We start from the raw sequence: 11944 nt of genomic DNA, 5'->3' as shown, positions 1-11944 counted from the left end.
CCTCCAGCCTTGTTTTTCTTTGTGGGAGAGCACACTTGAAATATCTCCAGGTGCTCACAGAGAAGGACTTCAGAGCCCCTAAGAAAAGGTAGAACCCCAGCTTTCTTGTAAAGAGCTACACATCATAAGCTCCTGCTGTGCAGAGGAAGGTTGGCTCAGATTTGGTGTGAAACAGTGGCTGCACTGTTTACAGACTGCATCAGCCTTACCTGAACTTCTTCTTCTCTCCCTGGAACCTACAGTTTTGTATATCCAAAATTTGTGCTCAGGCCAGTCAGAGAATGGCTAGTGCCTGAAGGAGAGGAGCAAGTCTAATGAGATGGAGACTTGTCTCAAGCAGGGCTATGAGACCCTCATTCTGCTTCCTGTACACATTCCTAAGGGTTTAGCAAAAGGCTAGGCAACCCTGGCCCAAGAAGAGGTGACAAACACCTTCCCTGCAGCTAAGGCATCTGCTGTGTTTGGAGACAGTGCTTCAGGAGCAATGCTTTCTTGGTGTACTTGTGGGATCACACTGTAAAAGAGGCTGCTGGAAAAGGAGGAGCACAGGCAGAAAGCAAATGGCAGGGGCATGTGTAAACCAGAGTACAGGTGACATGCATACACACATGCACAGTCCCTAGTAATATGCTGAATTCTTCCTTGTGAAAGGAATGCTTTCTTCTTGCATGCCTTTAGTGCAGGGATTAAGTCAGAGACTTGCCTGGGACATTCAAGGAATAACCAGTACTGCTTCCCCAGCGTCACCAGCAAACTAAGCTCTGTATGTGTGGGAGTGCACATCCTCTGGGATTCTCAGAGCACTTCAGCACTTACCAAATAGACCCCAAGAATACCTAGATCATTTAGTGTGAAATTTTACTTGTGACTTTATGTTTCCCTGACCTTCTCTTCCATACTGAGAACACCTGTAAAGGGCCTCCATTTTCCAGCTCATCACAGAGATTTCAGCAAGTTTTATGTCATGACCCATTTCTAATCTAGCCACACTTCTGTCACAAACTAAACAAAAGATAATGTGCAAATGCATATTAAATCCTGCTGCTTTCTGAAGCCAACTGTACCTTCTCCCATGCAATCCACCTCTGTACTTACAGCATCCATACCCTGTTCCAGTGAGACTAATGCTGCAGGGCCCTTCCTTGTGCTAACCAGCCACTGTCTGAGCTTAGCTTTGACTTTGTGTATCCCCAAAAATTGATACTTCCTTCTGCAGTTCCCCCAGCTGGTGATAGCCCCACCAAGTCCACTCAAAGCCTCACTTTGGCAAATTGCTTCCAGACCTGATAGTCATGTTTAGTACCAGCTAGGATGACTCACCCTTTTACCCCCAGCCCTGGTGGCTGGAGGAACAGGCACACATGGGCACTCTCCTGTGCAGGGCACAGTGCCCATGTGTGTGTGGGCAAACACTACCACTCACTCTGCTCTCGTCTCCTACCCCATGCCCCTCCAGAGGAAGTCTGGGAGAAGTGCCCAAGACGAAGCCCCACTTCTACTTTCACTCCTTGCTGAGTGTTGCTGTGTCCATGTGTGTGCACACACAGGTGAATGTGTACAGACTGACAGGCTCAGAGAGGAGCAGGCTAATGGGAAAGCCAGGGCTTCTGTTCTGTAATCCCACCTCTCACCCTTTTATCCTGGAAAGCTCTTGCACCACAGTTTCCCTCCATTCAGGGATGACTCCAAAGTCCTTTGCAAAGGAAAACTGCTGCCTCCTGTGTGTCCTCATGTGAGACAACCCCTGCCATTCACCCTCTCCAGAGGTGAGTTTTGCTGCTCTGTACAAGTTCCGACTCTGTGTATCACACATGCACTCTCTACTGCACCCACAGCCAGTAAGCTATTCCATGAAGTTTTCCATCTGAGACAAAGAGGAGGTTGGGGGAGAGGGTGGTGCAGAAGGGGAGTAATTTTTGGTTTTCTCTTTTCTTCATTTTGTGTCACTCATCCCAATGTACTGAGCTGACATGAAAGACAAAACAAGCACTATCTCTGCGGGGCCACAGACAGGATGGGAGGAGTGTCTGCCTCAGTGGTGGCCAAAACTTGGCCTCCACACATTGGCCTGCATCCCTGTTCTTGCTGCTGAGAATTTGGGCCTGGCCACCTGAAACCGAGAGGCAGAGGCTGGGTTTGGAGAAAGCCCCTGTCCCACCTGACCAGGCTCTGGGGAGCTCTGATATGGCTTAGGGGACTGGCTGAGCTCCACATGGAAGGGTGCTGGTGTGGCAGGGGCAGAAGAGGCCATTTCTGTTCTCCACAGTGGCTCATCCAGCGTGGTGGCTGAGCGGGGCATAAGCACGGTGGGTGCCAGGCTGCTGGAGGATGGCATGGGAGCTGGAGTGGAGAAGCGACGAATCTCCTGGGTCTTGGCTGTTTTCACAGGGACCTGCTTGGCTGCTATGAAGGATGAGCCAGCCTGTGGGGTTGGTTGAGCAGGAGAATTCTGAACGCTGGGGTTTGGGGGATCCCCAAAACAGAACATAGCTGACTTCAATTGATAGGGCTGGTGGCGCATTAAATCAATGACCTTGATCCCCGATTTCTGGCCAGGTGCCTTTTTCACTTTGCTCTCTGCTTTGCTAGCCTGAGATTTGCTGGCTGCCAGGGGATAGAAAGGGGAATGCATTGGGTTGTAAGCTATTGGAGGGGGAGCACGGATGTTGGGTGAATATTTCCAGGATGAGGGTAGAGAAGGGGAAGGAGAGGGGGTCCTGGGCTTGGACTCTGGCTTCGGTGTTGTCTCCACCACAAATTTGTCCATGCGGCTCTGGCGTTTGGCAAAGAGCTCTGCCCCCTTCCCTTTAAGCTGAGGCATGTCCTGGGCCCCATTTACCAGTCCAGCATCTTGCTGAGGCTTAGGAGCCACGGGAGGTGGAGTCTTGAACTTGCGTCCTGAAGACTGCATGAAGTTGCAGGCTTCGGCACCCAGGCTGAGGAAGTCCTCCTCAGGCCCAGACTCGAAACCAGGGTGGTCACCTTTCGGCTTCTCATCCAGGTTCTGCACCAGAGACAGGAGCTCAGGATTGGGTGAATTCTTCTTCTTCTCCTCTATCTTACTGAACATGGGTTTCTTGTTGCCCCGCCGGCGAGCCTCCTGCAGGATGCCTGTGCGGGGAGCCGGCACAGCAATCCTCTGCTCCCTAGAGGTTAAGGGCTCTGAAAGAGGTCGTGGCGTTGCTGGAGAGATGGCAGGAGAAGGTTGCTTTGGCACAGGGGAACTGCTTGTCATGTGCTGTGATGGTGCTGGAGTAATATACAAAGAAGAAGAGGCTGTTCCAGGGACTCGTGGCAGGGATGATGCAGAGGCCACATCCCCTCCTGGCTTTGAAGGAGTTGACAGAAAGATAGAGGCGGTGGATGTCCGGGCAGTGTTGGCAGAAGGCTTAGTCTCTGGACCACTTTCTCCCCCTTTTGGCTGTGACTCCAGTGGTGATGTCGGCCTTCCTGGTGCAGGAATATAGAGAGATGTGGAGGAACTGACTGGACCATGGTTTGTTGGCACTGGTGTATTGGCAGGTGTTCCTGGAGCCAGAGTTGAGAAAGGGGGAGCCACTGTGCTTTGCCCACCCAGATTTTCACTGGGTTTTTTGGGTGCAGATGGCCTGAAGATGACGGAGGATGTTGCTGTGCGTTGGCCAGAAAAGCCAGGAGTAAAGGGCCGTGCAGACCTGTTGAACATGCTATTTGAGCTTGCAGAGAAGGGGTCAGGGGTGCTTGGGGGAGGCAGAAAGAAAGTGGGGCTAGGGGCAGCCAGGAGCTGAGTGGGGACAGTGGCTGGCTGCTTGCTGGGCACTTGCACACCTTCCAGGTGGATGCTGAGGGGCATGCTGCTTGTCTTCTCTGGCACAGGCATGTCTCCGTTCACTGTGCCCTGCTTTGACTGGGCAGCTGGGGCAAGCTGGGGGCTCTTCTGCACTGGAACTTTCTCAACTGTGTATTTCCCAGCCCGTTCCCTCTGCTGCTCAAATAATCGTGCTCCTTTGCCTGAGGCCTCACTCAAACCTTTTTGCTTTTCTTCCTTCTGTTCAGAATCAGACTTGGGCTTTTCAATGTCTAGGTAAGTCTTGTCCCAGTCTGAGTGATTAGTTAGGCTTCGGGCATCAGAGAAACCTTCCTCATCAAATTCAGACTCACTAGTTGGAAAAATTCCGTCTTCCTCCTCGTAGGAGCGATCTTCGTCGACACTCCCAAAGCTTACCAGTGTATACTTCTTAGCCCTCTGCCTGCGCTTCTTAAACATCAGCACCCCCTTGGAGTGGGGGTTGGGTGCATCTGTCAGCAGGGATGCAATGGTTCTGCACTTGGTTTTAGCTTCTTTCACGTTCTTCTCCTGAATGCTCTCGTGGCGGTGGAGCTCTGAAAGAGACAGAGGCAACGTCAGAGCTCAGCAAAAGTCTAGGTGGGCGAAGGTGGACAGTGATATGGCTATAGGTGTTCTAGTGCCCATAGAAGGAAACATGCTCACCCCTACCCTTTTCCTTTCCTACTTTTGCTGATATTGTCTTTAGGAACTGTTGATAGAAAACCAGGAGCAGTTTCCTCGTTCCCTGCAAGCACAATAAAAGTCGATGCAGGTGTGGGGAGGGAACTCCTCCCACTCTGATGGCCAGTCTCTGTTTCCTCATCAGGTCAGGGATTTCCCATTTCTGAAGCACATGGCCAAGAGTCCCAGGCTTTTTTACAGTGAAGACCTGCGCTCCTGGGAATTGTTACCTTTTACTTAGCACCCTGAAGGTGGAGCCCTGCTTTCTGTAGACCTTCCTCCTACCATATAGAGGATTCCCAGGAGCAAGTAGCCTCTCTGGCTCTGGGAGCTCGGGAAGCAGCCACTGTTACTGTTAGCACCCATGTGTGTGTGCAGCAGGAGAGGTGCTCTGTGGGCACAGCCAGGCAGCTCCTGATCTGAGCCCTGCAATGCCAGCTACAGTCAGAGTGCTGTGCAGCAGCATTAAGTGTAGGGCTCTTTGCTCCTCTGCAGCAGCCCTGCCACTGCAGGAGGCAAAGGAGACATGCTTTCACCCCTGCTGTAGTCACTTCCCTCTGCCCCATGCCTGGCAAGGAGGAGGAGTATTTGCTCCTGAGCAAGAATCCCGGACCCCCACAACTGAGCAGCCAGGCCAGAAGAAATCTGCTTAGAAAGCCTTTCTTAGAAAAGACAGCACCTGTTGGGACACTGGCATGAAAGTGTGGGATAATGATTTTCCGCCTGCTCTGCCAGTCCAGTGGTCAGTAAAGCCCCAGAGAGGAACATTGTGTTCTCTGCCTTTGTGTGCAGGGAAAGCAGGTGGTGAATAAGATTCGATACTAAAACCAAAATTGGCTGCCCTAAGAAAAGTATGGATATGCCTTGAACTGGTGTTGAAGTGACAGAAATCACCACTAACCTTGCACTGAAAAAAGTTCCACATATCTAAACCATAGACTATTTGTTGATTTCTTTCATTTCTTTCATCCTTTCCCTTACTCCCATTGTCTTTTTCCTAGCATGATGGTACAGAAGAAAAAAGCCTAACTGTAGAATAGAAAATATAGGTAAAAGAGTTAAAAAGTGTACAACAGGTCAAGGAACCTACACACGAAAGCATCGGGAAGGGAATTTCCAGCTCTACGATCACAAGGAGGCGGGAACAAGACTCCCCAGCAACAGCGGGAACAGCGTCCCTAGCAACACCGGGAACAGCGTCCCTAGCAACAGCTCGCGCAGGCGCAGAGCGCACCGCAGAGCCACACGGAGCGGGAAATAGAAGAGTATAAAACTGGGGACTTTGGGGAAGGGTGTGCGCCGTTTGCGGAGCAGAGACTCCCCGGCCGCCCAGCGCTGTTTTGCTTGCTGAAGCCTTGCTCAATCAATAAATTTCCTAATTGAACTGGCTCCTGCCAATTTATTGGGCCACAATTTATAACACTAGCTCAAGGGATGATGGAAACTGCTCAGTCCTCTCAGTGTCTCATTTCTGACCATTTTTTTAAACAAAGAATGCATTCAATGGGAATCTGCTAATGTGGCAAAGTTATCTGCAGTGGTAACACAGGAGTGGGGAACAGGGGAGGAACAGTGTGGAACAGGGAGCTCAGCTAAGAAGGATACTAGTTTTCCTGAGGGCTGCAGATGACTCCCAAAACTTGGCTAGGCTGCACAATTGTGGCAGCTGTCATGATTCCATACTGCACCAGTGTAACCACAGCAGAAAGAGCTTCCCTCTCCCAGCTCATGCTGAAAATAAGGTATTGATTTGCTGAGCAGTCATCCTCCCAAGAAGCTCTCAAGGTTTGCAATGATTCCATAGCACATGCTGCTGGTACTTTGGGATTTCATCAAGGAGACTTTTGAAGTTCAAGATCACCTCATGTGAATGAACACTCCATTCCCCTCCCTTTGCACCCAGAAAACTGGAAACATCAAAATCAATGCTGAAAAAATGGCTCACTATTTTTACTTGCATTTGCAAAGTGAAGGCTCTCTGCAAAATTTCCCCTTGCTGAACCAAGACTGAAGTAATGTCCAGGTTTTTGTGTAGAGTTAGTGCTCTTCAGGGCAGTTGTAGACTTGGCCTCAAAGACCTGCGCCCGGTGATGGAAGTGAGCTACAGTCCCTGAAGGTCTGTCCACTCCAGTTACAAATCTGCCTGCACGTGGCTCTGAGGCTTGTTCACAATGGAGGAAATAAGGAAGATCTCTTTGTTGCTACAAGCATCCTTGCTACAAGCTACTACACCTCATCTGGCTGGTGTTTTGCTTCTAAATTTACAAGAAAGAGCAGCACTACAGAATCTTAGTCAAGTGCAGAATATGTAAACTCTGGACCCTGAGTGATTCACAGGAGGACCTCTGGCATCAGGAGCTAACAGCTAGGGAGCTACACCATCCAAAGTGAGTGTCTGCACAGCCTCTTCTGACAGCAGAGTACCATGAAAGCACCAACTCTGGAGTCTCAGCTAGCAAATACTCTCAGAGAAAACATAACAGTGACAGTCTTAGCTTTAACTCCACCAGCTCTTGGTCCTGGCTCAGCATTAGAATCTATGTACAATTTCCCTAGAAGGTTGCTCTGAACTGCCCTGTGCTCTGAAGCAGATGGCAAGTAAGGCCCTTTGGGACCTGCTACTCACCTCCCTCTTCTCTTCTTCCTACTTTTCTCCTCATCAAAGGCTAAAGCACATAACTACTTAGACCAATTCTCCCAACAGAAAAATGGTTGTGCTATGCAAGCTAAAATCTTCCACAACAGTTTAAGAAAAAAAAAAGGAAAAATCTTCCTGAGATGACTTGTTGAAGGTAAAGAGCAAGAGTGAAATCAGAATAGGCAAAAGACTATGGAAAAGAGAGTAGAATAGAAAGGAGATGAGAGGAAATGAAGAGAAGAGAAGAGAAGAGAAGAGAAGAGAAGAGAAGAGAAGAGAAGAGAAGAGAAGAGAAGGGATTTGTACCTGCATAAGGCTGATCCAAGCTTGAGAAGGCAGAGTCCAGACCAGGAGAGCTGGGCATGTCACAAAGCCCGTTTAATTCACAACTCCCCATAGAGAGAGAAGCAATGAGAGAGAAGCAGTTCCCTGCTGGAGCAGAACCAAAACTCTGAGGTGTCCAAGCCCTTTGCTATCAGTTCCACAGGCCTTTTAAAGCCTCTCTTTTGTCTCATAGGCATTGCTGCTGAAAGCCATGAGGTCACTTTGTCTATTTTTGTCTACGTAGCTTCATCACTAAGCAGTGTGATGGACATTGTCACCTGGCAGTTAAACACCCTCCTCCTTTCCCCCACTCTCCACTCTCCGTAAGAAGAAACGCCTCTTTTTTTATTTTAAAATAAGAAAATATACTCTGTACTCTCACAGCTTCTGTGGTGCAAGATTCAGTTTAGAAAGGTGCAAGCTTCAAGTTAGTGTTCCCAATGCCTCGATGTCCAGCATTCCTGTGCCAAAGAGCCCTTCAAAGGGATGAAACTAACACAGTGCACATGTCCAACACTGGCAGGCAGCAGAAACCCACACAGGAGGAATTCAACCTTCCTTGACTGAAACCCTCAGAGAGTACCCAGCTCCAGGTAAACATGAGGAAGGAAAGAGAGAGGAGATCCTTTCGTTTCCTGTGTATATCAATTTTCTTCCCCTGTGTATATCAATTTTCTTCCATGTCTGAGGAGAATTGGGCCATGATACAGATTTCTGTTGTGTACCAAGGCTGAGGAACATTTCACAGAGGAGCATTAGGATCCTGGGTGCCTGCAGTGAATTTGGTTGAATTATAATAGCAGAGGTGGTTACCTACACAACTGAAGAGCACGGCTGTGCCCAGGGAGGGTGACAGAGCCTTTGGAGGCCCAGGAGTTGTGTTTTGGCATCACCATTCGAAGCTCCAGCACTGGAGACTGAGAGGTGTTGAAAGATGAGGTGCTGATAGTGAGGACTGTGCTGGACAGGGAGGAGGGGAGTAGATGGTGCTGGGAGTCTGCAAATCTCAGCATCTCCTCAGGTTTTGGCTAGGTCCTGTCTCATTGCCTCTTTCTGTGCCCAAGCAATAGGTCCTGTGAAAGAATCCCAGAGCCATGGCCAAGGAACACGGTCCTGTGATCCTCCCTCCCAACAGTCCCAGCCTTAGCAACTCTATAGCCTAGGACTCAAGCAGGCTGTCTCCAGAGTTGGTGACTCTAGAAAAATGAAGGTCTGACCATGCCTCCTGAAATTCAGTAGCAATCACTGCATGCCAAGAAGACAACTCCCACAGGCAATGTTGCTATAGAGAGACCTGTCATGCCTTACACAGAGACTCTTACAGCAAGAGCAATGCAAGTGGTTCAGTCTCTGGTGAATATTTATACATATAGGGACACTCTTTGGGGAAACCTTGTAATTTCTGATACATACAATGTGCCATTGGAATCAAAAGACCTCTCTGTCTCTACTACAAACATCCAAATGGAATGGATAAAAGAGTAAATGAAAGGGTTATAAAACCCACAAATTCTGTTGGTGTGGTGGATAATTTCTATAGAAAACCTTTTGTTAATTTTTAAAGCACTTATTTCATGTCCCCACTGAATTCTGTTGGAAAAATCCACAGACAGGAAAAATGTCTATTAAGCAAAGCCTACAAAGATTTTTCTATGAATTTAATTTAACTAAATTTCACTGAAGTGAAATTAATTTCACTACTAATTACAGTAAAGAGAAGTGTAAGAAGTATAAATCTTTTCAAGATCAGACCTTATTAAAAGAAAGCATTTGAATGTACACTCAGGCAAACTACTGAATAAGCTTACGTGATGTCAGAGACTGTTCATGTTCTCTAGGAAACAAACAATTACAAATTTTATTACCAAAGACCAAATTCTAGAAAAGCTATTACCATAGAAAATAAGCATTCTGATAATTTCAGAGATAAAGAGCCTGATCCTCTGTGATGAAATGCTACTTGTCTACTATTTTTTACATGGGATCAACTGGAATTTTGTTCTTCCAGCTATTTATGTTAGACAAGGTCATTTTTTCCATGGTTAATGTCGCAAATATCTCAATAAGTCATTAGAGGCTATAGCCATCTCATACTTTTCATACCTGGAGTCCTTTCAAAATAAGATTTGGATGGGTTGTATTGACCTTCTAAGTATTTCCCTGTTGAAAGCTTCAACCTTTCAAGCTTTGATCAGTATTTGAATTGCAAACAGTTAAGCAGAGGAATACATATTCCTTTACTTAAAAGAAGTGGTAAAACTCTCGAGATAGAAAACATTTCTCATTCTTGGATATTTTCATACTTCCATCACATAATCTGTGCATAATATAAAACACAGATATAGCTTCAGCACCAGCTAGGGTGCTACAGGAAAACACTTCAGCCCTACTCAAGTCTGCAACACTTAAATATGTATCTGAGGTACAAAACTTGTCAAACCAATGCTGTTCTCAAATAGCTAGTGACTTTAAGTGTCCCAGTGCAATCTCCTGGTTTTAGAAAAACATAAATCAGACTTTTCTGCAGATACATTGACAGTCTATGGGAAGAAACCCATGCCCACTCATTCTGTAGATTTCTGACAATTCTTAGCCATGCTGCTATTGAAGGGCTCTGTTAGGCAGAGTGTGTGGAGACATTGCTGTGCATGGCTGCAATATATTAGTCTCATGGTATCCTGCTGGAGACCTGAATGGCTTGTTCACTCAAAAAGATCTCCCTCAGTTGGGTGAGGCTTTGCCTTTCTTCCTGAGCTGGACAGAAAAGTGTCCTCAGTGCACAAGGTAGCACATATGGCTGGTTTTTCAGTGCTCACAGCTCACACTTGGGCCCTGGATATTCCTTACACAGTGTGATAACACTGCCAAAACAGCACCTGTTGAATGCACTTGTGAATCTGCCTTTTGCAGTTTTAGCCCAACTTCCTAAGAAAGGTTTATGCAATCGTGCTGCATGTCTTTTGATCTTACCCATTTCATGCTAATAGCTTTTGAGTTCATTTGTTAATTTTAAGAGTCTGAAATCACAAAGATACAATGCTCCTACAAGTTTGCATGGAAATAGGTGGCTTGACAGAGAAGACAGACCCCATCATAGGATGTGAGAAGCCTGAGTGAAGTCTTAATTAGGCATCAAAAGCTGAAGAACACACACACAACAGAGAGATTATACATTCTCATTTTGAAGGTGAGAGACATCAGACAGATTTGTATTTACTAGATATGAGAGAATGAGATATCAAAAAGAGACATAAATTAAAAGGACACCAGGATCTGTTAATTTTGCTGCTCACAAAATTGCTTGATGTCTGACAGCAGGATACCACTGATTCATCATCTCTTTGTCCTTCAATGTTTCCAGCAACTACTCTGTAGTAATACACACAAGTATATGCTCACCATCTGGTGAGGTGGCCTTATTAATCCTGTAGCACTTGTCATATATTCTTGTTATCCAGTTGATTTTAGTCCTTTTCTGCAACTATTCAAGCTCCTACTACATTTAAAAATCCTGCCTTTCACAAGACAGCTGTGTATCTTCCATGTGTTATGTCACCTGCTGGTCAATACACAGCAAACTCAATTGAATTCTCAGGCCATCCATTGAAAACAGGATTATTGCTATTTCCTGTTACTGCTTGCTAGGTACAACACTCAAGAGAAGCAAAATACATTCACAAAGCTTCACTAGCAGGAATTTGCAGCTGAAAAAGCAGGCAGGAAGACAACAGTGGTGCACCTGGGAACACTTCTGAGCTCCTCAATCCAGGTAACCCACCTCCCTCCCCAGTGTCCCCCACACACCTGGGCTTCTGTGGGAAGAAAGACCAGAGAAAAGCTGTAAGGTGTCTCAGGTAGGTTCCAGTTCTGAATAGTAGCAGTTTCAGGGCTGTGGTGTGTCCCACAGCACATACTGCTCGTTCCGTCTAGATGCAGCCAGAGGACAGGATCCACTGACAGAAGAGAGGAGGGTTGGGATTTTTAATCATCTGTCTCCTCACCAGTCACATAACATTGAGGTGGAGAGGACATTTGATTGACACATGTTAGTGTTTAAAGCCCCATGGGTGAAAATATAGAGGTAGTCCTGGTAGATTCAGAAGCCCAGTGAAACACTACTACCAGCTTAGCCAGTTAGCTAATCTGACATCATGAGCCATTAATAGTTATGTTTTCTATTCTATTCTTAGCCAATTGTGCAGTCACCTTACAGTAGTCCTATCTCATCCATATTTCTCTCGTTGGAAAAGTCATGTGGAACTATATCAGGTATCTTACAGAAGCCAGCATATACTGTGTCCACCTTACTTCTTTAGCCATGAAGTCTTGTCTTACTGAGCAGGTCAAAGACTATGTCTCTTGCTACTTTTTATTAGTCCATGTTGATTTTACTGTGCATTTTGCTTTCCACAAAGCATGCTCAAAGGTACTACTGCATTCACCTAAGTGAAGATAAACATTCATTATTATTTTTTTCTTATCCTCAGAGCCTA

The 11944-nt window shown here is 46.7% G+C and overlaps 1 protein-coding gene across 1 annotated transcript in view; it reads right to left on the bottom strand.

The window, feature by feature from the left end:
* Positions 1–2032: 2032 nt before the first annotated feature.
* Positions 2033–11944, bottom strand: part of SYNPO2L (synaptopodin 2-like) — a 34343-nt gene continuing 24431 nt past the window's right edge. Inside the window, exon 4 of the mRNA XM_009080770.1 lies at positions 2033–4362. Within this exon, the coding sequence (XP_009079018.1) occupies positions 2033–4362 (2330 nt within the window). The remainder of the gene's footprint in view (positions 4363–11944) is intronic.

The sequence above is a fragment of the Acanthisitta chloris genome, unplaced genomic scaffold (genome assembly GCF_000695815.1).
Source record: "Acanthisitta chloris isolate BGI_N310 unplaced genomic scaffold, ASM69581v1 scaffold18348, whole genome shotgun sequence".
NCBI lineage: Eukaryota > Metazoa > Chordata > Aves > Passeriformes > Acanthisittidae > Acanthisitta > Acanthisitta chloris.
Note: the sequence above shows the minus strand (reverse complement) of the source record. Positions and strands in the feature narration are given on the sequence as shown.